Source organism: Pelecanus crispus, chromosome 6 (assembly GCF_030463565.1).
Source record: "Pelecanus crispus isolate bPelCri1 chromosome 6, bPelCri1.pri, whole genome shotgun sequence".
Classification (NCBI taxonomy): domain Eukaryota; kingdom Metazoa; phylum Chordata; class Aves; order Pelecaniformes; family Pelecanidae; genus Pelecanus; species Pelecanus crispus.
The window spans coordinates 11,365,494-11,393,287 of NC_134648.1; the positions used below are offsets into that span (position 1 = coordinate 11,365,494).

The 27,794-nt window shown below is 38.1% G+C and overlaps 1 protein-coding gene across 4 annotated transcripts; it reads right to left on the minus strand.

Annotated features, from left to right (window-relative positions):
* Positions 1-200: 200 nt before the first annotated feature.
* BMAL1 (basic helix-loop-helix ARNT like 1) lies at positions 201-27,273 on the minus strand. Of its 4 annotated transcripts, XM_009480198.2 has the most exons (18): positions 27,196-27,273; positions 26,319-26,466; positions 23,256-23,276; positions 22,211-22,249; positions 21,832-21,873; positions 20,669-20,826; positions 19,133-19,212; positions 18,067-18,159; positions 17,046-17,163; positions 14,346-14,495; positions 12,716-12,962; positions 8,205-8,311; positions 7,713-7,863; positions 7,018-7,106; positions 4,992-5,100; positions 3,110-3,203; positions 1,401-1,503; positions 201-794 (listed from the first exon to the last, which is right to left on the minus strand). In XM_009480198.2, exons 2-18 carry the CDS (start codon positions 26,456-26,458, stop codon positions 634-636), a joined length of 1,902 nt encoding a protein of 633 aa, XP_009478473.1. In that variant the 5' UTR covers positions 26,459-26,466; positions 27,196-27,273; the 3' UTR covers positions 201-633. The 4 variants fall into 4 exon arrangements, with proteins under 4 accessions (XP_009478473.1, XP_075569294.1, XP_075569295.1 ...); XM_075713179.1 differs by lacking the exon at positions 23,256-23,276 and having other exon boundaries at positions 27,196-27,226; XM_075713180.1 differs by lacking the exons at positions 20,669-20,826; positions 22,211-22,249; positions 23,256-23,276; positions 26,319-26,466; positions 27,196-27,273 and having other exon boundaries at positions 21,832-21,870.
* Positions 27,274-27,794: the final 521 nt, after the last annotated feature.

Consider the following 27,794-nt stretch of genomic DNA (forward strand, 5'->3'; position numbering starts at 1 on the left):
GTAGTGACAAAATCTTGTAAGTGTATGGATGCAAGGCATTGTTTTTCCTCCCTTTTCCCCCAAGGCTACAGAAATGATAAATAGGCAACTGCTTCTAGCATGCACCTTCAGCAAGGTTTTATCAAATTTATTTATCAAAGTAAATGCTCCATCTTAGAACAAGGGAAACATTTATTTTAAAAATATTTAACTGTCTAATACATTACACTTTAACAATATTTATAGTAAAGGATTCTTACAAGAAAGAATAAACAGCTTTATGGTACAATTAGTATAAGAAATATCCACATGGGGACTGTTTTGCAGTGTAAAAACACACCATACATCTGAAATGGTCATTTGCATATAAAAGCTACCACTGATGCCAGTGAGTTGCACAGTGATTTAAAAAAAATTTTCCAACAACAGAATCCAAAATATACAAGTATTGCAAGCTATACACAGCTAACCAGATCAACACAGAACACTGTAGCAGGTTATTCCACTTTGTCTGAAGTTACACATGGTAGGATGAGTTGCGTTCTGATACAGCTTTTATGAAATTCATACATAAAAGCTTCTCAGTCCAACAAGTTTCACAGACTGTAGAACTCCACCAATAAATGCACTTCGATATTTGGATGTTGAAGCCATTTACAAGGGCCATGGCAAATCACTGAAGTCTACAGGGCCACCAAGACCTGCATCTGCTTCAAGAAGGCTCATTATTACTGCCATTGCTGCTTCGTCGTTGCTAGGGCTGCTTGATCCTTGATCGTTGTCAATCACATCAATGCCTATATGAGAGTTCTCCCCTGTAAGCATAAATACAGCAAGTTGTCAGAAGGTCAGTTTTACTTTGTTTACTTTACTGGCTATGGGCACTTGCCATATGATTTCAAGTACAATATCTGAACAGGCGGAACTATCTTGGGAGCATCTCTCTGATACCCAGGTTGCCACAGTTTTGGGGATACCACTGATACCTGGGTGTCAGAGTACAAAGATTAGGTCACTTCTCAGCAATGATCAGTATGTCTAACCATGTATGACAACATGCTGGACTTCAAAAATAAGTCTAGATCAACATCTAGGAGTCAGCCTAGCTTTTCTTATTGTCTTCAGTTGTTTAAGAGCATTCACAAAAAGCAGGTGAGGAGTTCAGCTAATTCACACTGATTCAGAAAGAGAAGAGAGGCTTCCAAGTACTATGTGAAAATAATTACAATATAAAATAAGCTAGCAAAACGGACTGCCAGGCTACTCCTGTAGCCACACAGAATGGTAGGTTATGGGCTTTATGCCTCAGCTATAGACTGCAAATGGTGAAAGCAAGTTACTGCTAAAACCAATCATCTTGTCACAGTTGTCTATATGTGTTTAGTTGGTACTGAGGCATGTTAGTGTATGACTTCACTTACCAAGAATAGAGGAGTTGTCAGAATATGGGTAACCAGAGTTATCCTGGATTTGCCCAGACAGTAACCCAGCTGAAGAAATGTCTGGAGTGCCACCATTCAAGATCTTGAAAGAAAAAACAGAAGCCATGAAACAGCATGAAATGTTGCATTTAAGACTTAATTGTCCTATATTGGGATTTTTAATATAGGGAAGATGGGACTTTCTGGGACTCAACACCTAAAGGCTAGCTAATCAGACTAGTTGTAAACTAGGAACTACTTTCTCTGTATTATGCCCATGAAGCAGGTGCCAGATGGATAGCGTACCACTACCACAAAGGAAGAGAAAAAGTCAGTACTACATGCTAAACTTCTGAAAAACTACTAGAAAAAGTCCTCAGGGGATTTCTGTGGGTCATCTTTGTAAGTATTCCATCTGCAAGCAACAGCAGTTACAGCTAACTACAGAATGCTTCTGAATTTACAAATACAGTATAAGTAAAGTACTGTCAACTAAGATCCTTCATTTTAGGAGTATAATCTTCCCAGGTAGAGACAGACTGCATGAGCTGAGCATTGCTCCTGGATTGTAAGTCTAACTGTTTTTTGGTACAGAGCAGCACAGCAGTACCGTGTACACCAGAGCTCACCATAAACAAAGAACCTTCCTTGGGACTCCTAAATAGCAAGGGAAGAGCTGAACTTGAACCTTAGTTCTGAACTGCTCGGGTGTGTGAACACGGGAAGGTAAGTACTTGTGAGCTCCCTTCTTAAGGCAGCATCAGCTGGAACTTGTGGTGTTTCTAGCAAACACAGTCTTCTAACTAAGGAGAAATATTAAGGGGGGTACCCTATTAGAAATTCCACAACTCTGCATGTATATTTTCCTTTATTCTGTTATAGTAGCTCTTACTATATGTAGGTGTTGAATTATTGTAGGGTGGAAGGAGCAAGAATATTCCTAGAATTACAACTCAGTTTGTTCCAACTTCAAGTTTTATTTCAAGAACAAAGTAAGCCAGGAATAGACAGAAATATTTACTCTCAGCTATATGCTGCAGTACAAGCAATTCTTACGTATAGTCATCATAATTTCTGGGTAAAAAAAAGTAAGTCGAGGCAGTGTTTGAGTGCACAGAATAAGGATTTGGATAAGTGCTCTTCTCACCTTGAGTATAACTACCACAAGCAGCAATTTACTAGACAACTTAAAATGCAGCCGGTACAAGTGTTAGGTGGTTAAGTGTTGGTAATGGTATGTGACTGCTACTCAAGCAATCTTACAACAAGGCACAGTACATGGTATTGATTTAAAAAGAAGCTGTCAGTGCACAATAAAGCATCAAATTGTCATATTTTGTGCTACAGCAGTACAGTAAATCTGTTATGATTCATTTAAGCACAGTGCTCAAACGACAGCAATCCCAGTGTTCACCAGTATGTGGTGTTAAAGAGTTTTTGGAGGATCAAGAGACATGAGAGCTGTTTCTTGCAGCTCTGTTAAAGTCTGAAGAGCAGGTGGATTTCAAAAGCTGCCAGTGTTTAACTACTACTGGTCTCTGCACTTTAGGGACTACTGTAAAGGGATTTCAGCCACCAGAATACGTTGAGTTGCTGTCAGACTTTTTCAGCCAAGCAGCCAGGAGTTGTTCAACACCACATGTAATGTTATAAGCATGACCTCATGTTGCTTGCCGCTACTGCTGCAAGACTGTAAAGCTTGTTCTTACCTTCTTGCCTCCTGGGGAGGATGTGTCAGGTGGTGGCGTGCTGGTAATGTTCAGTGGACTTGAACCACAGCTAGAAGGTGATGACCCTCTTATCCTAAAATATGGATAAAATAGGGAATTAATTTACCAGCAACTTTGAGACTCAGGTGCCAGAGACTTGGAGTTTCAAATGCCGACTTTAGTATCAGGTGGCATAAGGTGTTAAAAGGATGAACTTAATTTTTGTAATTTCCTGACTTTTTCAGTGTTACTTTAATCAGCAGTAGCAACATATTTATTTGCGGCTAGATAAATACTCGTGCGTAAATTGTCCAACTTGCTCAGTCTGCAAGCTTTTCCTCCTCCCCCTCCTTAATTGTTCACGTACAGCCTTCACAGAGTCAGAAGGAAAAGGTCCTGGGTACTGAGGAAAGCCTCATTTTTTGTATTTTACTTCAGTTTAGACCAGCTAAGAATTCTAGCTGCCTCAGTGACAGTAACCTAGACTCCTTAAGTGAGCTACCGCTACAGAAGTACACTGGACATTTAATATAGTTAATATTAAACCGTCCAAAGCAGCATTTTTCAGTTCAATTTTCCACAGCTAGATCAAATATCATTTTTCTATTACTGAATAATGTATTAACTGTAGAACCAACAAATCTCTAGACTAACGGGAGGAGGGGTAGTTACAGAGAAAAGCAATGGAAATGGGAATCTTATCCTTGGCAGAGTTCCCCTAGGAAAGTGGAACAGAAGGCAGCTTTGGAAAATAGTAACAGCTGCTGAAAAAGGACTGGAACTAACGCAAGGTCTTGAAATGAAATGAAAACATGGGTGGTAAGCTATACTACTACACTCACTGAGGCTAATTAAGTGTTTTACAGCTACTAAAAGGGATGGTTAAGTTTCAGAGTATTGGTTCAGCCTTGCTGTGGTGGTTTTTTTTTTTTTTTCCTCTTTCCCTTTCTTTCTTCTTTCTACTCTTATAGACAGGAAAGAAGCCTTATGCAATAGGTCTGCTGTTCCCTTACGCAGTGATGTAAGTAGTCCCTGGCTTGCAGCAGAAACAAAACTATGGGAAATGGACTGAATGTTTTCCTGAATTGCAGCTCAGTGTGGTTAAATTACTGCCACTAAACATCTGCTGGATGAGGCCACTTTTATGGGAAGGGGAACAATTCCCAAGAGGAAATTCATGAAGAGCAGGGATTGTTAGCCAGCAGAACTTAAGTACTGGAAGTTGCTGCTCACAGAGGTGAGAGATGAGATGGCTGTTCTGAGAAACAGCTACACATTACTACAGTCCCTTATTGAAAGGTGCTACAAGACTTCTTGTTTAAACCGGAGACCTACCTTGTAGACAGACTGCCCCTGGGAAGGCAGAGCTAGCTTAATCATTGTGTCCTTGCTCAAAGAGCTGTGGGAGAACTGCACAAGCTGAACTTGCATATCTAACAACTCTAAAAGCATCTGAGCAAAGTGGATCACATGAAAACAAACATTGCTTTTTTGGCACGTAGTCAATAGCATTGGCATTTGGAGGTTGTGCCACTTACACCCTTAAGTCATTGGAAAAAGAATAGTCTGGAAAGGAATTTGTTTCTAGTTAGCTGTTCTTTTTAACTATTGTTTCTGGTAAACAGATTATTATCAACATTACAAAAAAAGTTCCAATATTAGTCTTTTACAGTAGAAAGCTGGAAGGCTGTAACTTTTTTTCATTCTTTCACTATGGACTTTGACTGCCTCAGGTATTCTGAATAGGTATCTGTAGCTGCCTACTTACAAAATGCAATTGTATCATCCCATATTCAGCTTGAAGAAAGACTCCCTTAATTTCCTCTTAAAGAACAACACTGATTTTCCTCTAACTTCATTCTATTTTCCCATTTTCTCTCACCTGTGAATCTCCATGATTTCTTCAGCAATCATCCTCCCTATTTTACCTGCCCCAGCTCTTGTTCCACCTGGAATCCCAGGCACAGTAGGATGGGTCCTTTTTGGGCCACCTGAAATGAGTAGATATCTTAAGGTCAGATACAAGCTTGCAAACCTTTTCCAAAAAGCGTTTGTATTTAGGCATGTTTTGACAAGCTTCAGGACCTTCTGAACTGTACTTATTTACAATTCCACCAACTGGTGAGTACCTTCAAATGTATGGAAAGCTCCGACCTGCACTGAGCTACGCTACGTCTCTTAGACATCCCTCTGCACCAGCAGGTACACAGCATATCCTGACTCTTATCAGAGTCTGGCTGTTTCAAGCATCTGCTAGTACTTCTCGTCCAGAGTTGGTAAAGAATCGCTTGTCAGATCTGCTTTATTCTGTGCCTGAATAGGCTCATTTCCAAACGTGTCTGTTCTTTACTTCGTGTGAAGGACTTGCCAGCACATATTCCATTCAATATGGCATAAGCCCAAGTTACCTGATGAATGTAAATAAACCCCCTGTAGGTAACTGCAAGTATCTAAGAATGGAGGAAAAAGCGGGGTCTGAACAGTTGGAAGCTTGCTGTTACTTTAATGTGATTTGACACTTGCACAACACCTGTGAGGTAGTCAGGAAGGAGCCTGATATATTCCAAGGCATAGAAAAAAAAAAATTACATACTGAAAGAGCAAGAAAGCCCTTAGCATTGCTTATGCATAATGGATAACAGCCTTCTTTTAGAAATTCATATTTAACAATAGCAACCCTCAGTTTCTATGGCTGAGACCCATCAGGAGGTGACAAGGTTCACCTAAAAGGTCATCAAATCCTTAGCAGAGCCAGAACCTCTTGAAATTAAAATTCACTAAATTAACTTTCTTTTCTGGGGACAAGAACTATCAGTATGACAACATTATATGTCTGTTTTCTTTTCAAATGTTGTGTTGCAGCAAGAATAAGCTTATCCTATTATAGAACAGTTTGTCCTATATTTTCTTCCATTCTCAGAAGTCCCAGACACCACGTTGCTGCCATTACTCTACCTTCAATTACCAACCATCATGCCTACCTGGCAGCTTCTCTTCCTACCACTGTCAGCTGTCCCATGCTTTGCCACCCTTCCTCCTCCACAGTTTCACTTACTGAACCTCATTTTTCAGAGCAGAGGTAACTGAAAAGCCCAGCTTTGCTGAAGTCTTGCACTGTTCTCCTAAGCATATTGTCTACAACTTAGGAAGCAATTCCAGATGTGCACAATATCCTTGCTCTACAGCTGTAAAAGCATAGCTGCTAAAAGCAGTATCTAGTAAATAGGATCTCTAAAAGCAATGGTTCCCAACTCTTTAGAAAGATGGTGATAATACTGAGATTCTTTCCCGCCCCATCTTTCAGCCATGGGCTGTCACTGCATCCCTTCTATTCTGCCTCACTTCCACCCTGCTCCTGTAACACTTCACTGTTAAATCAAGCTCTGCTCCACATTATGCTGCATGCCACCTGTTACAAAAGATGGTTCAGTGATCTGCAGCATTCATAACAAGCCCATGGTGATTGCCAGAGGTCAGTCGTCATGTCTTGACAAAAAGTCAGTCAAATCAAACGCAGGTAAGGGGCAATAAGCCAAATAGCCAAACTATATTTATGATCCATTCACTCCCTCGGTAGTCATCTGCACTGACCACAGAATGTGAATTCACTGTGGGATGATGTACAAATAGCACCATGCATGAAGGCAAACTTCTCCTCTATGTCACTCCTCCAACACTGTTCATACTTGTTTCTTTTAACTGGCTCATTCTCTGACCAGCTTATATCCAAAGTTGGTATTTAAGTTCGACAGGGCAAGAACTGCATTAGTACTTTCTTTGCCCTAAAACTTAATACCCTAAAGAAAAATAACAAATTCTCAATGCAAGAGTGCAGCAAATTTGTGCATGCAAGATTAGCTGCTAACAAGGCACGAACGCCAATAATTTCCTCATGCAACAGTAGTTACCTTCTCCAGCCTGAAGCACGCTGTCCATGCTGTGTGGAGAAGCTGCAAGCTGTGGAAAGGCTGCGTCTCCACTATCAAGTACGTTGGTGCTGTGGATGTCAAGAATTAGAAGAATCAGTGATAGAAAACCCTGCAAAAGTCACTCTGCCAGTGTGTCAGAATAGAATGCTTCAGGGTTTAAGCAGTTTGTGAGTCACTATCACCTCTGTGAAAGCAGCACCATGACTGACACCAAGGCTCGATAAATAACGGAAATAAAACACCATGTTACAACTCAAAGTGTGCGATGCAGAACCCAGACAGCTTCTCTCATAAAAGAACTCCTCTACCGCAGTTACTCTACTGTGAAGTCACTGCACCTGTACAGGGCCCTCAAGGAAAAAGAAAAGGAGGGGGGGGAAGTTTCTACATAAGCAAAGAAATGCATCTCCTGTAAGTCCCTACAAACACTAGAACCCCAGGTTTTACAACAGAAAAAAAAAACCAAACATTTCTGCAGGCTTTAATAAACAGATGCTAAACTACTGCAATTATTAAACTAATTCCTCTCTCCACAGGTATGCAGTTCTGGGTGTTATCTGGAGAAGACACCTATTGTCATATAGAAGATGTGCACATATTTAGGTCAAATCTCATCTGAAAACAGGGCAAAGCAATCAGGATTTACATGCATCTGCTAAGGGAAAAATACTTACGAAACGACTGTATTTGTTGAGACAATGTATTCTACTTCTTTGGTCCAAGGGTTCATGAAACTGAACCAGCGACTCCGCAATGTAATAAAAGAGCCATCTTTTATTTTAAACTTGTAGCAGTTAGTTGTAATTTTTTCTCTTGTCTGCAAAACTAAAGACAGACAGGAAGCAAGTAACGTTGTGTCAAACAGGCACCGTAACTACATAAGCAGAGCCCTTACCAGGGAAAACTCAGTTAATTCCTCCCTCCACCCCTGAACAAAAATGCTATTTCTGCAGCCATCCCCCCTCACCCAACCTGAACCTCAAATATTCACTAAAAATCCATGGAATTCTAAGGTAATCGTACTGTTTGGCACACAGTACAATGTTCTTAACTAAAGCATTTGCAGAGAGAAATCCAAATCTTTTCACGTTTGTTTGGTTTTCTTAATACGCAGTTGTTCTCAATATTTTTACAAAATTTTTTTACTGAATTATTAGTAATCGTACCTTGTCTATGACATTCTGCAAGATGTCCTATATCATCTTGATGAAAATATTCATAACATGAAGTACCTAGAAGTTCCTGGGGTAAGTATGCCAGAATGGCTGTTGCCCTTGGGGAAGGGAGGTAGAGGAAAAAACATAAGAGAAAAAAAAAAGTCATTTCAAGTTGAAGTATTAGTGACAGATTACTAAAACTCACACTGAAGTTGGGTCAGGCTCAAGTAATGCAGAAAGGTATTTTCAGCTTAGAAAGTAAAAAAGTCATTAAGAACACTCTTTTTAATTATCAGGTAATTAAAAAAGTACATAACACCAACAGCCCTCGAGTATTATATTTGTTGACCTATCGCTACTGGAGGGGATGTAAGACTCTCTAAATAGCTTTGGAGCTATACTGTAATTTTGAGAATTTAAACCTGAGTAAAGCTGTCTTGTAGCAGCCACAAGATAATACAAAGCTTTCTGCATAAAATGCCATTGAAAAACAGACATCAAAGGTTTGAAGAACTGCTGTGTTCCTTTGTGTACCAACGATGCTGCTGCTGCACAGAGGCCAAATTGTAGCATAATGAGTGTATCAGGAGCATTTTCTCCCCTCAAGTCACAAGCCTTAAGAGTGGGACAAAAAAATGCCCCACCAAACCCTGCACTCACACCCGTAAAAAAAGAAAGGTCAACAAATAGAATTTTCCTGAATAAGCACAAAGAGACCTACTATGTGTCTCTGTTTTAAATCAGATATGAGCATGAAGCAAATAAGCCAACTTTCTGTTTCATCAGAACCAGCCACGAAGCCAACTCATTTTCTTCCTCATCAGAAAACTTTAGAATGAAATAGACCTGCCATCTGCAACATGGCAAAGACATGGATTCTTGATCTGACTCGCAGGTAGTGTTCAAGGAGCTGTTGGCAAGGATGGAGGACATCAAGAAACTAGGAAAAAAAGACTTTGTGCCTCAACTTGATAACCCAAGCTTTAAACCAAGTTCAAGAGGAAAAGGCAAAGCAACACTGCAGGTAAGTGACAATGACAATGAGCTATGCAACAGCCTAACACAAGGTGAAAGGGTCACTCCTGAAGGAAGAAGCTATCGTGGGCCAGTATGCTAAACACCCTAGAGATCTGTACGTTAAAACAAGACGACAAAAATTATTTCTTGAGTTGTTAATGATTTAGAAGCTGTAACAACTTTATTAGGACAACTCATCTAACCCAGAACACCAGGATGGGGGCAGGGGAGAATTGCTGCCACCTTGTACATTAGCCATGTGTATGCTTGCCTCCAGCCCCCAGAAGATAGTGTAAGGCAGACCTTTGAGAGTATTGGGGAGGGACAGTACATCACTGCTACTATAGTGCACAGAACACAGTCACCACCTGGGAAACCATTCCAAGACTTCCTGGTGAAGGAAGAAACAATTGAGAAAGGAACAAAGCAGGACAAGCCATCCAGGAAGACCCTGAAATGCACACCATTTAATTTAGAAAATACAGAACACAGTCAGAATCAAATCTGCAAGAGCCCTACAGAAACTGCTCAAGAACATCAGGACAGAAAGTAACATGGCTGAATGACTCCAGGGTAAAAGTCAGAGGTCCTCACTAGAATAATGGAGAGCAAACAAAACTAGTGAACTACAGTGAACTTTGATTTTGTCATTTCTTAGAAGAAAATTTACTAAAGGAAAAATGATAGTTCCTTGAAGAAATCAGTATAAGATTCACAATTCCAAACTACTCCAGTGCAAATTAAATAGGAAAGGTAATAAGGAACAAACGTAGGTAGATCCATCACCTCTTTTGCAATCTCAAAAAAGCCCAAATGAAGCATTATAAAATATAGAAATCAGTACATATTAATAACTATGGGTAAGAACAGCAGGAAAAGCACTGAAGCACAAAAAAAAAAATGAAGTGCCACTGAAAAAAATGTAGTACTTAAATGCAGGGCATTTTTGTATCTTCCACACACACACTAAAAGCATTCAGCACCAACCAGGTGGCTTACACCTGAAGTCCTCATTGACAGGGAGCTCTAAGACCTCAGCCTTGAAGAAGGAAACATTACAAGTATTCATGAGAGAACTTTTCAAACTGGCTTTTGTCTGATGAACCTTATCCCAGGACACTTAACCTGCTGACAGCTTTGATGAGTTATGTCTGAGAGCCTGTGGAGAACCACAAAGCAGCAAAACATAGAGTCTATCTCTAAAAAGGAAGAGCCAGGAACCAAGTCAACCTTAATCCAGTATCTTTCCAAGGACTGAAGTAACCAAGCCTTTTAACAGCACTGCAGTGGTGGGAAACCTGACATAGATGGGTAACAACCAATATGGGCATCAGTAAGCAACTTGTCCACCCTTTTAAATTTACTTTCATAGCAGGATAAACAGGCTTTTTGGAAAGAAGATGCACCAAATTATGGCAGGTGTCAAAAGACTTAATGAATTCAAGATCTGGCCATATTCTATTAAGCAAGGAAGGAAACTGTTCTTGCCCTTCTTGAATTTCACCCTGTATTTTTCCTTAGTTTGCTTCTCCAACTTAACAAGGCAACTTTGAATTCTGAAGCTGTATATGATGTCATCTGCATATATAATAAACTTAATCTTACTCTCAAATTCACCATCCAGACTCATTAAAAGTACTGAGAAAGCAAGAGGTGGGATGGTTCTCTTTAAAACTCTGTTCAGTGCAGCCTGCCATTTTGACAGTGAACCGTTAAGTAGTTCTCCAACTGTGGTAGCCCAGTTAGTTAGTACCTATCTATAGCAGTTCTTCTCCAGGGACCATGCAACTAGTGAGGAGAAAAAGTTAGGGCCACAGAGAGTTTAAGAAGTGTTTCTTTCCTGGATTCCCTTGGGCAAATGGCAAAGGAACCGTGCAAGTCTCTATTAAAAAAAACCAAACCAACCCAAAAACCCAAACCCCAACACAGAAATAGTTTTCAACTTTTACAGGTGCCTAAATATTCTCCAGTAGAAGCACAGATCATAGGATGCCAAGTTTAAGCCTACAGATGAGGCTTACTTCTTCAAAGTGCTCTTTGAAAGGGAATTTTTAAGTCGTATACGCATTCCAAGGTCTGTAACTACAGGTGGAAAACAAGTAAGAGCAAATGTGTTTAAATCCAACAGGTCAACATTTTCTGAATCTTACTATTTTAGAAGTGCTTCAGAATTATCCATCAGGGGAATATGTCTGATCTTTTGAAAATAAAACTCGTTCATAAACTACATAGTTCGGCATGACAGAATGGCACACTTCTGAGCAAGAGAAAAGCTGCGAATGCTCTCATTGCTCCCAGTGACCACTAGCTCTAAGCTCTGCTGCAAAAAGAGCTGGTGTTCCAAAAAGCTTTCTATCAAATTAAAAACAAAAAGCAAACACCACAACCAAAAAAGAAAAAAAAGAAACACCTGCACCAAAACCACCCAAACCAAAAGATGCAACCACCACAACCAGACAGATAACATTAAAAAAGAGATCCTCCTTACTGCACTTCTCTCAAGACTAATCAGCTCTAGCTCCTCTCAAAGCCCACTAAAAATCAGCTGACACACCAGACACACCCCTGAAACAAATTCCAGCAGGCAGGCTCTGGCAGAGTTTGGAGCCTGGTCTTTTTTACATTGTACATAACTGAGCCTAAGCCACAGGCAACCTGAAACAGCCTCATCTAGGCAGTCCCAACCCATCTGGACAAGGAAGGGAAACAAAGAAGCCCTCTCCAACCAACCCAACATAATCCCTCCATTAACATCCTTCAACCATCCTTTTTCCCCCTTGACAATGCCAGTTATTCTGAAGGAAGACCCAGGTCATGTGTCTCTGCTACTTAAGAAAATTCAAGCAATTTGTTTTGAAAGGTAGGAATTAGCCTTTTAGATAATAAATAAAATTGATGTTTGAAAGAAGATACCACATTGGTACAAGTTCTCAAACCTTTTCCAAGAAGCAAAGCTTATGAAAAGCTTTCTTGCTTTCTTATAAATACAACAGATCACATACAGAAGTATTAATTCAGCAGAATGTGTCCAAATATATTGTTAAATAAATGTATATGCTATCAAATGCAGCCTGTGCAACAACTTAACCATGTAGTGTTTGCAAAAGTTTTCAAACAACAAAGTAGTAGTAATTACAAAGTCCAGTTTAAAAAATAGGACAGCATATTCTTCTGAGGATTACATATATAGATTGGCTTAACAAATGGGCAGAAATGATCCCTGGAGTATTCTGTCTAGTAAGCCATTATTTTTGGAGGTTTGTTTTTGGGTTTTGGGGGGTTTTGTTTTGTTTAACTTTAATCAGTAATACTGAATAAATACAGAGTAAGGGCTTTGAGCTAGGTCTCCAAAACCAAAATAACTTGCAGTCAGGATTTAGCAAAAAGCTGAAAAAAAACAGTAATTTATTTTTTCAATAGTATTTACAGTGCTTTAAGTAAAGCTGTCAGTAAAGCAGTGTTGGACAGTGATTTGTCATGGAAGTTATTACAAGTATTCTTACCTCTGATCTACAAAAACAAATTTCCCATCTATCGCATGTCGAGAAACATATTCTGTAGGTTTCACCCTGATCTCACCGTTGACTGGCTGTGGTACTACATGAGGATGCAGCCGTCCAATTGCAACAAGACAACTTAAGTTACAACCCTCATTATCTGGTTCATTATCTTCATCTAGTCCCATTTTTGTTGGTGGCCAGCTTTTTAAATATCCTGTACTATGAATAGTGCAAAAGCTTTTGCGGTCTGCTGTAAAAAGAAAAAAAAGAGAAAAAAACAAAACCAAAAAAGCAGTTAGGTCACGGATATTGCCTTGGAGAACTTCATCTCAGTTCTGCTAATAATTCATCTCCTCTCTTATCCAGGAAGTTTGGGATACTGTTCACTATGGGATTTTTCAGCACTCCTGCTTCAATGCAGCTAATCTGAGATAGTTCAACAAACAATTTATCTCTGCAAAACCATTGTTTATAGTGAAACACCACATAGTTCAGACCAAGGTTGCTTTTGATAATTTTTACGTAGAAATTGCATCACATTATTTCAGCAAAGGATGCAAATAATCTAAAGGATTGTTTGAAGAAATTAAGTCTATTGAATAAATAAGATGCCTTTTTCAACTTAACATGAGGCTCCTACAAAAAACAGGAGCAATTCTTTTGGCAGAATATATACTGTTTGTGGTGTACAGGGCATAGCTGTACACAGGGGTGAGGATGAAGACTTACAATGACGAGCAATACAGTTGATATCTGAAAGGAGAATTCATATTCCTCAGCACCAAGCAGGCCTTAAAACTGCAAGGAAGACAACTTTCACAGAGAGGCACAGTAAAAGGCTTATGTCTAATCGCACAAACTGGTTTCCTCAGGGATGAGCGCTAAAGCACAATCCAAGGTTGAAGCTGTGTCTGAACCTAGCAGGAAGTACTTGGGGCAGCTGTCACATCCAGAGACAAAACACTGAAGTTGCCTTCTGTTCTCTAGTTGACACTTTCCATTAATACCAAATGTATTATCCAAAGCACTCAAAGAAGAAACTTTCAAGTTTGGACTAAATATATACTGCAACATGTCTAGAATAATACCCTGCAGAGGAAAAATATATTACCAGCTTTGATAATATTATGACCAAATCCTTCCGGTGCAGAAATGCTATGTTTCCAGTATTCAGACTGTACCAACGCCACAGATGAACTCAGAATAAACTCTTTTTTTTTAAGTGGGATAGCCATCCAAATATCACTTGTCAAATATGGAGCAGAGAAATTGAACGGGTAACAGCTCCCCTTTGCTGGGGACATTGGCTAGAAGGTCAAGACTGAATGTAATATGATCAATGTCTGAAGAAGATGCAATAACCACACCAGAACTGTCAGCACAAACTGCCTGCAAAAAATTTCAAGAAAGCAGAGCAGAGAATTTGGCTTTATATGCTAATACAGTGTGTAAGAGCTATTATTGGGGGAGGAGGAAGTATGAAGAAGTAACAGACCTAGACATAGTTCAATATCTTAACAAGAAACATTGACAGTGTTCAATAAATATAAAAATTTAACCACTGCAAATGAGCAACCGTATAAAGAAAAGCCTGACAGCCTTTACATTTGGTAATAAAATGTGTAACTGTTACCTTTCTTCTTTGAACAGGTTGAAGGAAAATCCTTGTCTTCTACTTTCACTGAAGGTCTATTGCACTTCATCCTACAAAAGAAGGACCGTCTTGCTCCAGAACATAGTCGTGATGGCCCAGGTGTTATATCAGTTTTAACTGGGAGTCCAGCTGCAGCAAACAGAGAAAGTGAGGAAGCCTTCTTTGTCAGGTAAAAAGTTAACCATACAAATGATTACATACAACCCAACTGTACGATGTTTCAACTTTGCTGGGACAAGGACAAAAGTCCTTTTATATCCTCCTTCAGAAGCAGAAATCCTATTTTGGAGTTTTTCATGTACCTGAATATGTGCAGGACTCAACTGACCACACCAACATTAGAATTTCTGATCGCACTTTCTAGCATGAAAACATTGACACAAGCTTGAGAACACATAGTTCTAAACACAAAGATTAGCCACAGGTTGTAAAAATCCACACAAGTTTTGCAATAAATGTTATGATTTGTTTGAACACTAATCAACTGACTAAAAATAGACAGAGATTATTTACTCATAACCAGAGCAGTACTTCATACATATAGTCACTCAACAGACTCATGACCCTTCAGACCAGAAGACTTTTCTATCGCAATACCCACCCAGAGAGCACACATGCACGCACAGAGCAGAAGAGGCCCAGTGACATTCCAGGTCCACCTCAACTGGTGTGTTCCTAAACGTCAGATTTTTTCATTGTTCTGATGGAAGGGGGAAGAAAGGTAGCAGTGACCTACCTACACAGGGACTGCAAATCCCCAAGATCTCCAGTTATGTGCAAGAAGTCTCTAGCCTCAAAGAAATAAGTGCGTACGAACATGCCCTAACAATAAGTCCTGGCCTTTACCATATTCTTGCAGGAGATTCTTAGATTCTTTTCTGTGGAAAGTAACTGGAGAAACACAGTACCAAAACACACACCAACTCTGGGAGCCAACAGCAGAGTGCTAGTACAAACAGAGCTCCAGAAAGATGCCTGGCACAGGTATCCTCCCAAGAGCTGATGGAGGATTTAAATCACAGCAACTTTTCCACAGCTTGCTATCCACTTCAACCATTTCCGCATGGGGATACGTATAAAGAAACAGTTATAAACATGCACAAAAAATTCTAGGGTCCTGTAGCCTTTTAACTTAAGGAGGAAAACAATGATGACAGTGTTTTACTGTAAAATATGCCTCCCTTGAAATTTGAATTGAGTGAGGTCACCTCAAGGAGGTCAGACTGTCACAGAATCATAGAATCATTTTAAGTTGGAAAAGACATTTAAGATCATCAAGTCCAACCATTAACCTACCTAACCAAGTCCACCAAGTGCCAAGTCCACCACTAAACCATGTTCCTAAGTGCCACATCAACACGTCTTTTAAATACCTCCAGGGATGGTGACTCAACCACTTCCCTGGGCAGCCTGTTCCAGTGCTTGACAGCCCTTCCAGTGAAGAAATTTTTGTAGTATCCAATCTAAACCTCCCCTGGCGCAACTTAAGGCCATTTTGTCTCATCCTATGGCTTGTCACTTGGGAGAAGAGAGCGACACCCACCTCACTACAACCTCCTTTCAGGTAGCTGTAGAGAGCAGTAAGGTCTCCCCTCAGCCTCCTTTTCTGTCCCGCCCCACACACTCTAAACTGCTGTTCAGTGGTGAGAGTACAAGTTGTGCCTGAGCCACTCATGCCAACATAAAAATAAATACACACATACACACTAGTACTCTTAAGAATACGAGTTCTTGAAATTCTACCAATCAGTCTATCATAGCAGATGGGAAGACTGTAATTCATAGCATTTATTTTTGCCCTAACTTTGTCAGAGACATACAAAAAGGGAGCTAGCACTGGATATACATGCTTGACAACCAGACAAAACCAGGAGCCAGAAAAACTTCAGTTGATCCAGCTGGAGGCTTTAGGCTCACTGCCCTGGAATGATCTCCCTCAGCTTCAGCTTCTGAAGTTGAGCTGGTAGCTTCTTTGAGATGAGATCCTAGAGATTTCTGCTCCTGACAAGCATGAGACTTAATGACCTGGAAATCTGCAGTTGTAAGATACCATCTTCTACTTAAGCAATGCAGACTCCTGTTATAAGAGTGAATTAAACACCCACTCACCTCAAAAGCGGGACAGATACAGAACCACTTTAAAACACCAGAGTGGAATAGAGCTAAGAGACACAGTAGGAAATTATTCCAACAACCAGGTTAAAAACCTTGTAAGAGAAAGGTTAGGTCACTGATGGAAGTGGCAGTAACGAATAAATAAATTCCTCTATCTTGACTGACAGCTAAGAATAACCAAAATAATACTGAGTGTATTCTGACCATTGAGACTGACAGATTAGGACAAATGCTTCAATGGGAAAAATCAAACCTTTGATGCCTGAAAAAGGGAGGATATCTCACAGGTGGAGCCAATTAAACTAATGCATCTATACTGCAGTACATGCCAAACCTACTAGCTTCTACATTTAGGTATCCAGTTTTGGGGGTTTTCTGGGTTTATGGTGTTTTTTTAAACACCACCACCCCCACCCCCCCCACCCCCCCCGCCTTTCTCTTTTTTCTTCAAGCTAAAACTTCCTTGGCATGACACGCAATCCAAACACCACCTCCCACACACACTTTCAGTATCAGGCAAATAATTCAGGCTACATGACACTTTCAAAAGGTGGTAATACTTACTTTTTGCATCTATAAGCCTTTCTCGTGGCGCAGTGTCAGAAGAAGAGAGCTGCTCCTTCACTTTGGCAATGTCTTTAGGATGAAGGTAATCAAATAAACTTTGACCAATCAAATCATTCTGTAGAGATTGAATATTCAGTCAAAAATTAAGATAATTGTTCAGTATATTTTCCTAATTTTATCATCCATTGTAAACAATCCTTTTACATATAGCTCTAACCAAGGAACATCAAAAACCTGAGATCCAGGATTTAAAGGAAGGTATGTTTTCTCTGTATATTTTGAAGTTATGACTACATTACATAGTAATTTATTTCATTATTTTCAGTAAGAGTTTTGCAGAAATAGCATGCTTGATCCACCACCAACAAATATTCTGGTTTATCTTCAGTTTCCCTTCATATGCTACATATTTGAAGGAAAAAATCATAATCACAAATGTTCTCTTTCAATATTTACATGATGAGTAGGTATTTAGTATATACCTAACTAAAGGCTGGCTGAGGAAACCTTTTGAAGTTAATACAGCTTTTAAATTTGGTAAGAAGGACAGATGACAAAGAATGAAGAATGTAAGTTAAGCCTCACGTTAAGCATATAATCAAAAACCTGTCTTTGGTACAATTGCTTCCAAGTTTCCATTAGCAAGTGTGCTAGCAAAACCAGAACAGAAAGAAAACTAAGTTGAAAAATTCATGTGAAGCTATTGGAAGAACCTTAGATTGATTTTTCAATATTTGCTTACACTCCCAATTAGATAATGCTTTTACAAGTGTGAGGGTAAATCCCTGATCAGAATGCATCAGTGAAGTAAAGTTAGTTCATTTTCACCTCCTTAGTTTGAACGGAAACCAGAAACAATCGTCTCTAATGACATGGCAGAGAAAAGCTCTTTCTTTGCAATGAATCTCGGCATTCAAGGCAGACTAATCACATAAATACCCTTCCATATAAACGCATAATCATAAAAAAGCTTTCAAATCTTTTAAGGCCTAACTTTACTTAAAATGGAAAAAAATACCTGACTGTAGTTGAGGATCTTGAAGACAGATTCTGAAACAAAGAGTATCTTCCCTCTGTCACAGCCCACAACGAAAAGAAATCCATCTGCTGCCTAATGGGGGGGGGGAAGGTCAATTACTAAGTACATCCTCATTGCATCATTATAACATTTAAAAACACTTTGTATAGAGTAGAATTTCTACACTAGGAGAGCTGTCTTAACATTTAGAGATAACTGAGTCAACAGGCAAGATATGAAATTACAATACAGGGTTTTTTTGCATCTGCAAACATTTTTGGCATCACTCTGGGCATCACGCCCAGAATTTAAAATCACTTGTATGGGAAGAAAGAATCCATGTCTTGGCCAATAATATTATGATTACGTTTAATAATGCCTTCAAATTAAAGTGTTATTTTAACTGAATTTATTCCATAGTTCGTCTTTCAGAAACCAGACATAACCTGGATATTTATTTATGTGCCTGTAGGCAAGTAATTACCATTTCAATAGTACTCTTTTTCAGTCACATACAAGCATGCAGGATTAGGCCCTAATCCTTTAGAGTCACAATGCTGCAGAAATTAAATTCTGCATATGCTGCATCTGGACACTGCAGTGCTTCACAAATTACACAAGCTACTAGAAGACCGTAACTACTGACTCTCCACACTATAGAAGAAGTATACAGCAAAGCAGCCAATCATATGAAGTCATGTTATATCAGTGACCTCAAAAAAAGCTGTTCATTATATCATTGTATGCTGAAAATCATGTCAAGGTAGCCCATGACAGAAAGTCTGTAAGAAAACAATTTATGTAATTTTGGTTCATTCCACGAAGTAACTGAAGAGTCTGATGGTTACCACCAGAATATCAGTTTCCTCATTCTGCTAAAATTAAGCGACACCAGTCATCATTAAAACCCATTGAATTTATGCAGTCATCTTGCAGATTTCTACATTATCCTCCATAATCAGAACATACTTAAGCTGAGATACAAGGCAGAAAAATACTGGTGTTTTGCTTTGGGAGAGTTATATTCACACCCATTAATATCTCTTAATTAAAAGCTGAAACATACCCTGAGAATAAGATGTTTTAATTCATCATCTGATAGAAAAGCAGGCTTATAGTTTGCTTCTGTATATGGGTTTGTAGCACCTAAAGAAAAAAAAAAAAAACAAAACCAAACAATCCCCATATCACAAATTTAACAATACACACTTAAATGAGCAATTTTCCTTTGGCTCCTTCTTATACTGTTATCCATTGCAGGTGTTCTTTAAAATTAAAGTTGCTTTTCGGTTTTGTTTTACTATCAACTTGAGCTCTGTTGGTATTAACTCAAAAAAGGATGATGCTTTTTTACTAACACACAAATACTGCATTACATAGTAATGCAAATTATATGCCTTCTGAGTGTTCCTCAACACATTTTTTTAACCCAAATGCTGTGCTTGATTTATAGTCTATTCTCAGAATTAGAAATGAAAAACAAGAGATTAAAGCATAAAAACCTTCAAACTATTTCTTCTCTTCATAACTTAGTACAACATGACAAGGTCATGTAAACAGATTGTCAGTTAGGAACTTACAAATCAGTTCTCTCATTCCATGCCAAAGACAAAAAACATTACAAGACATCTCACAATGCCAAAAGCCCAAAATTAGCAACAAATGAGGCAGCTATTTATTGAAGAGTAATTCTTCTCATTCTATGCCCTTCAAAAAGACAAAAGAGTCAAATTAGTAACCACTGAAGTGCTACAAAGTACTAACCTAATCAAATGACAGTGGCAGAAAAAGTTAAACCTTTCAAAAATACTCCAATAAATATGATTGGAAGACACCAGACGTCCTAGAAACTAGACCAATGACTCCTTTAAATTAGCTACATCACTGTCTTTTCTCAGGGGCATATTTCTTGATGGCTTAAGCTTTCACCATCATCACCGATGGTACCCAAGCACGGATGCGCTCTTATATGAAGCTTCAGGACATACAGAAATTTGCAACAATCCCCACTCTTCCAAACCCACGTGTTTCCCTTCAGGTGCTTGTAACATAAACTGGTTAAAAAGACTAAAATTGAATTTTCAAAGTACGCTCCGTTCTTTCACACAGAGCTAAAGGTATAAACACAAAACCTCAGAAGTCCTGTAGGAATATTACTTACAGCTAAAATCTAACCTCTCTATCCAACAAGTTTCACACATTGCCTGCTTAAGAGCACTGCTCAGTGCTACACGAGATTCAACTGTGAACCGCCACTTAAGCCCTTTGTTCCCTCCCCCCACCTGCCTCAGCAGCCTTGCTTTTGTTGAACCTAGTGATGGTGATTAACCAGGCCAGAGGATGGAAAATTATACTTTTCTCACCCACAAATTTCCCAGTCAGATCAGGAAATATCTGGACCATGAACCAGTAAGCTGTAAATGAATGTACAGCATCAAACGCTAAGAAAAGGGGAGAAATCCTCCCCAAAACATATTAACTTACTCCTTTTTGGCAAAAGGGCAAGAAAGGGAAAGAAAAAGTATGGCTTTGGGGAAACCCCACTTTGCCATCCTCCTCCAGTCCTCTCCTGTCCCTCCCCCTCCACCCCCAATCAACTTACCACGTAATGTTTTCATATGCTGGACAGCCATTCTCAATACAGTGAGTTTATCTAGCTTTCGAGACATAGCGTTGCACGTTGGTACCAAAGATGCCAGTTCATCTATAAAACTGTTCATTTTATCTCTACGCCTTTTTTCAATTTGACTATGAGCCTCCCTAAACAAGTAAGGTGGTGAGGAAAAACAGAAAAGCATGAAAAAATAGAGCATATAGAAAAAAATCCCCAAATCCAGTATAACAAAACCATTAAAATAACCTCCTCCTGATAATTCAGTTACCCTCTTATCCTTGTGAAAAGGACATCCACATACAGAATTCTTCAGACATTTTATGTTTGTTATTTGGGTTTATTATTATTACAGTTATAAGCAATAGGCAAGGCTGCAGCACATGGCTCTGGTTTACCAGAAAATACATGTAATGTTGGCCATACAGTACACTGAATCTTCAGTTCTGAAACAATCCACTAAACAGTACAAAATTATCTAGAGATTTCTACTGCTGTACAACACTTTGTTCTTAGCGTGTACCCTGAAACCATAAAGGAATAACTAGAATCATAAAGGTCGCAGATAAGCAAATTCCAGTGTATATAAATATTGAATAAAGCATTCAATTAAGAATTTGTAATCAGTATACTATATGAGTGTACTAAGAATTTAAAGCTACTTTTTGCTGTGGCAACGTAAGTGTTCTACCCATCCTACAGCTTTCCATTTGAAGCGTTTGTGATACCTCTGAACTAAACTCTTCCTAACCAGGAAAAATTATGATAAACATAATTTTATAAATAAAGTTATTTTATTTTTTGTTTATGTTTTCCCATATTAAAGAGTCACTGTTAACACTTTTACAACCCACTACTGAATTTGAAAGAAACAACATTAAGAATGTAATATTATCAGAAACGTATACAGACTGCCATTTCAATGTTAATATTAACAGAAGTGACTAAACCCACGTTACCTACCAAGTTAGCATTTTCACAAAACTATATGCAGTTTATACATGAAAAATGTTAACAGTGCAAAGATATGGAAAAATAAGAGAAGGTCAAAGCTAGAAAAAAATATTTTTACGGTAAGAAGCACATGCAAATATTTCATATATAGCAAAAGGCAAGAGATCAATTGTTTTCAAAATATTTGTTTAGAGTATTACCTTGCATTTTTTATTCTGCCTTGTTGGTCTGTATACTCCAATCTGTTGAGAAATGGTATCACAAGGTTACACTGTTGAAAACACTGAAAACAATTCTTTTAATGCATCTTACCTACTGATCCTCATTAAAATATTATTTTAAAATTTGAATATTTATTTAGTCTTTCTTCAGAAAATATCATTATTGATAACACTGTGGCTCAAAGTGTTGAGTTTTTCTGTTTGTCTGTTTTAATTTGTTCAACAATCTTAAGCCTTTGTCCCTGCAAAGAAACGATTTGGGACACCTGACCACAGTGACAGTGAAAACAGGTATCTACACACAGAATCCTATGTCAGTACTGTGGAACTAACATTTTAGTGACTGTATCAATAGTACCTTCCATGTTGGTCATCTTTATCTGTATCCATACCTTCCCTGCAGAAACAAAATAAAGCAATACATCACAAATTAAGCAGGATTAGCCAAACTATTATCAAACTATCATAAAATTAGAATATTCCAGTCATCTTTAAATCCTAAATACAAAAATAAGAATATAAAAGTGAGAACCAAGAAGGACTAAAGAAGTTGCGTGGTTTTTGTAATATTAAAAAAATTCTTAAATTGGTTTATGTCCTTCGGAGCTAACAAAATGGCACAGTTTGATGCGTTTGACAGCAAAACATGCTGCAGTTCAAAGATACGACCTGTTATAAAAATGTTTTTCAGTTAACCGGAGGGAAAAAAAAGGACATATCAAAGTAGATATTTTTCATGCCTTCATCAGAAATAGGGCTACTAACTTGCATTTACTATAGTTAAAAGCTCGACCAGAGGTAGTTATCAAAGTGCCTAGCATAAAACTCACAAATTGCCCTGAATTACTTTGTGCTGATGTCTGTGTGTTCTACACTTCAGTTTGCCTTGTGGTAGTTGATTTTGGGGTAGGAGATGTAATAATCTAGACCAACAAACCATTGGAAATGGCCAAATACATGGACAGAATGAGAGGCTGTATGAAACTAACCAAACACATTTTAAAATTAGTACAACTTCCAGTGTAGCTACATGGCTTACTTTTTTTTATCATGTTGAGACAAAAGGAAGAAGGCATGAAGAATAAAGGATCCCCCCTATGCCATTTTAATATTCTAAACATGTGACAGAAATAGGAAGGAGAAGAAAGCACTAAGTTTTCAAAGCTGTATCTGGTGAAAAGAAGTTGAATGCCTAAGACTATAGCACTATTAGACAAAAGAATTAGGAAGAGAATGCTTTAATATATAAATCTGTACAACTGTGCTTAAATGGACACTCTTAAGCCTGGCTTATTCTGGTTTAATTTTGACCTGCAAATTTTAGGTAAAGGGAAGGGAAAGGCAAGGAAAAACACTGAGCATCTTTTTCAAGTGAAACTGATTATTAAAATATTTATACTTACTCAAAAGGAAAGCCATCAAGTCTGAAAAGAAAGAAAAATAAAGTACAGTATACATACGAAATAAGAATAGTATCTTACATTTTCTGTTGAAATTCTCAAGCTAATTTATATTCTATTTGAAATGAAAAGCACAATGAAAACAAGACAACAGCAGTAAATGTATTCTAAGGAGACAAGCTTGTTCAAATTGATCTACTTTCTGAATGAATAGTTCTGCTTTTTAAGAAAAGATAGCATAGTTCATTACACTTAATGTGAAAAACTAGTAAAACAACTAACCTAAATTATGTTATGCAAATCAATGAGATATTGTTTCATCTTCAGAAATGAAAGATCTGTGCTTTATGTGTGTTGCCCTTGTGGTTAGATAAATGGGATTTCAGAGAACTCTAAGGCCAGGAATCAAAAAAAAAAAACGTATCCCAAGTTTCTAGGTCTTTGATTCTGCCCAGCAGGAGAGATGAACATTTTCTTTTAGTCAGTAATTCTGAAGTAATTCTAAAGTCCTAATTCTGAACTTTATACAGAGATTATCATATCATAAGGAAATTAAACAGAATTTCTACATGCAAGCTAACTACTGGCATCACTTCAAGACTGTAAAGTGATCTGAAATACTACTGAGCTTTAACATGTTAAGAGGCTACATTTTATAAGACTCTATGAAAAATCTTCTCATATTATCCATTAACATACTAGTTATTCCTGTTCAACATTGGACATTAGCCTTCTTTAAAAATAAACATGGTAGTCTTTCACATATTATTCACCGTACTTTTAAATCAGTTATCTTTGCGATTAGTTTTTAAAATGAGTTTGAATAATGCTAAAGGTTTTCTTCATGTCTCAATTTGCACATTTGAGTTACTGCCTTAGTCAATGGCTCAAAGCACTTCTGATGCTCACAAAGAAACAGCATGCAGGTCTGGAACAGGACTTAGAGACAGAAATGAGGCATCAGTTTTCCACTTGTGATGCCACCTTTAAGCTACAGGATGCTTGTTGTGACAAAATTCATTTTAGCCTTAGAAAAACCCAGAAAGTAAAGTCTAAGAAGAGGTACAAGGTAAATTACAGATGCTTCAGGATAGTTTTTTTTCTTATCATATATTATTTCAACTGAAAACACTACTCCCAAGAAAAGAAATTGTTCATAGATCTATGCATGAAGTCTTGGATTTCAGCATTTGACTAAAACAGATTGTAGTGGAGAACAGACAACCTTTGCTGAAGTGACAGCAATAGGCTGGACAGAAATTTTCCTGGAGGAGTGGCAGGAGAAAGAATTGAAAAGAAGCTGGTATGGAGAGCTGAAAGTGCAGCTGATCAATATGCTTGCTTGTACTTGAGAGGCAAACAACAAACCACACTAAAACAGTCAGGTTCTTCCTTCTTTATTCCCTGACTTCACTGGTAAATGAAGCATAAAACTGGACACTTCAGACAATTTATGTAAAAAATAAATTGTTAACAGGCAGCGAAAGCTGAACAGTAGCATTTCTGAACAACATTTACTGATACATACATATAGAAGGACGGATCAAGGAAGTCTACCTTAAGTTCTATTTTAAAATAGGAATATTTACTAGCCACCATTTCCTTTGCAACACAACATGAACTGCGGTACGATGAAAGCTGTTCTAAACTTACTTTATTTAGGATTCAAGGAAACAGTGCTTTTACATATTTAATAAAATGCACACAACCTAACGGGCAGAATTATAACTTACAAGAGCAAGCTGCCTTTTGGAAAAGAGGACTTGAGCAATGCTTCCTACCCAGAAGAATAAAGATGGAGAAATCCTTTCTAGAGAAGAGGAAGTTGGTAAGATTGACTGAATTTTGTGGTAGTCAATTCAACTAGAGGGAGTTGTGTACTTTTCAGGAAGACTAAATCCCTATCAGAAAAGGTACGTATGTTGTATATGTCTGTGGTCTTTAAATAGCACTTAATATTTTGCACATAAGTTCTCCTAAAAGGAAGTCCTATGCACAGGGAACCTAATTCTTAATTGTCATGCTCAGCATGGATTAAAAATTCTACCCCTCCCTGTAAAAAGAACTGCCAACAATTCAAAGGCCCACAATGATAAAATTTGTGCTAAGTTACATAAAAATGGACTAGTTTTATTAATAATGGATGGGACCCATTCACAAGTTACCCTGCAGCTGAACTTTGTAAAGTTACAATACCTATGAGGTTTTAGAGTTAAGCAGGTCGGTCTCGGCGTACCTCGTGCAGATGTTACACATTTGGAAATTTGACAAACTACCCTGACCTTCACTATTCTAAAGCAGAGTTAGTGTGATTTCTGTCTATTTCAAACACGGGCCCCAAGAGAGAAGCTATGGCTTGGACAGTGCTTCTGAGCACTGTTATTAGCAAGCTTCCCTTAAAGAGAAGCAGCTTTCTTGAAACAAAACCACATTCTACCACTGATTCAGGAGAAACCAAGTTTTTATTTTGTCAGGAAAAATAGCCTACAGTCGATGATCAACACAAGATTAAATCAGCTGGTTAAATGAAAGGCAGATCTACTGCCCCAAACCAGAGCCTACTCAGATTCATATTCAACTGGGAGACCAAAACAGCTTCATCAGGCAAAGGTTGGCAGCACACTGATAGGAAGTGACTAAAAAGGCAAAAAATAGGTGAAGAAAAGGAACTATTCTGAGTTTTGCTTCTGCTTTTTCATGAATTAATTATCTTCCCTCCCGCTAGTCATTGTTTCCTATGTAAATGGTCAATATAATCAACCTTCACACTGTACATTTCATCAGTATGAATTCCACCCACCCCATCAGCCAAAGGTTTCTTTCTGCAGCCTTATCCCAATTGACAATCCTGAATTCTAGCTGCACCAAGATGAAGGCTTTATTTTTATTATTAAATAATGAACTTTCCTCTTAGTGCATAGTAGCTTTTTTATTAAAACCTTTATGACAGGTTGTCAGGAAAAGGTTATTTAAAAATTGCTATAAATATTTCTATTGTCTCCCCCACTGTACTGTTGTGTTACAACCTGTTTTTAGCAGTGTTAAATCAAGAGAAATCCAACTTACTGATAATCAGTAGAGCTTCCCTTTCTTTTCCTATTACAATCCATTCCTGAAGTGCTAAGGGAACTGGAGATCAAGTCAGCAGGGTCTGGTGACATAAAGTCACTAATTGTAGAAGATATGTCCATCCTTTGGTCTGCCATTGGATTGTCTTAACATTGGGAAAAAAAACAAACCACACCAAAAAAACCACTGCATTAATAGAAGCAGAAAGTTACATATTTTTAACCAAACCCCCAAATTTCAAACTTAGTATTCTTAAAAACTGCAAAAAATCACAATTATATTATTTCCTTTGCCATAAAATAGATAATAGGCAATTTCTCCTTTTCCAGCTACTGGGGTGTTGAATATTGCATACAAACCATGACCATTCCCAAAACACATTACTTAACACAACTGTTTTTAAAGAATTGTCAGAGTGATCTTTAACTAAACCAGGTTTACTCTTATGTTAACTGGCCAGCCAACCACTTCTACCTAACATAAATAAAGGATAAGTTCTGTCCATCTTTCTCTGACTGGGAACACTACTTTTAGTGTGTCTCTCCATTTGAAGATCGTATTATCAACACTCATAAGCTTTGAGAGTTCTAATTCCACCGAATTTCATAGATTGAGCAGAATTCAGAAGATTTCCATAGAAAATCAGGTTAAACAAACAGCTCCAACACTGCACACCCCACAAATAAAAAACTAACAACCCAATGGTGGTCTAAGATGACTACTTAAAGGTACAAACAAATTTAATTAGCTTTTTTATCCAAAACATACACATTTTAACCCTCTAGACTGCAAATAATTATATTGTTGGAAGAAACCCTGTGAAAAGCTTATTTCTTACTAAATGGCATCAACTATGAAACAGAACAATTTTTACCTGAAAGCCTGTCTTGGAAGCCTAGATCAACCTGGGGAAAGATGATGATGATGCTCAGCCTGAAGCAGTTGATCCCCTTAAAACTCTTCCATGCCTCATATTCTGTTAGTCAAGTACCTTCAAAAGTCTGAATGGGAAGAAAACCAGCAAGCTTAAAAAACACTTTCAAAACAAGTTTGTTTAGAACAATTGTTTCAGACACAGTTTACAACAGCATATAGATGTTTTCTACTCAAGGATCAAATTTTAATTTCCTTATAAAGTGTAGAAGCTTTATCCATCATCAAATGGGTTAGATTGTTGGGATGTGCATCTCCAATGGACCAAGCTTTGGAACAGAAGGAATCTCTTCAACATCATTTGCTTTTGGGCCCTGCTTATCATTCTTTGGTGTTTACATAAACCCCCTCCACTCACAAACAATGATCAGATCTCAACACATTTGTCATCAGATGCTACCAGAATGAGTCAAACTGCTGTTACAGTGCAAAAGACAGACCTATCCCTTCACTCCTGCCTGCCTTGCTTTTAAGGTGGCTATGGCAGTAAGACAGTTTGGGCTTGGCTTACTATTTTATTTTTCCTTGTCACAGCAGTTG

Coding starts and splice junctions, on each gene's coding strand:
- BMAL1 (XM_009480198.2), bottom strand. CDS start 26,458: ATGGCAGACCAAAGGATGGACATATCTTCTACAATTAGTGACTTTATG. Junction 8,312..12,715: donor TTTGTTTTTGTAGATCAGAG/GTAAGAATACTT, acceptor CCCTTCCCCAAG/GGCAACAGCCATTCTGGCAT. Junction 1,504..3,109: donor CCTCCCCAGGAGGCAAGAAG/GTAAGAACAAGC, acceptor TTTTCTTTCAAG/ATCTTGAATGGTGGCACTCC.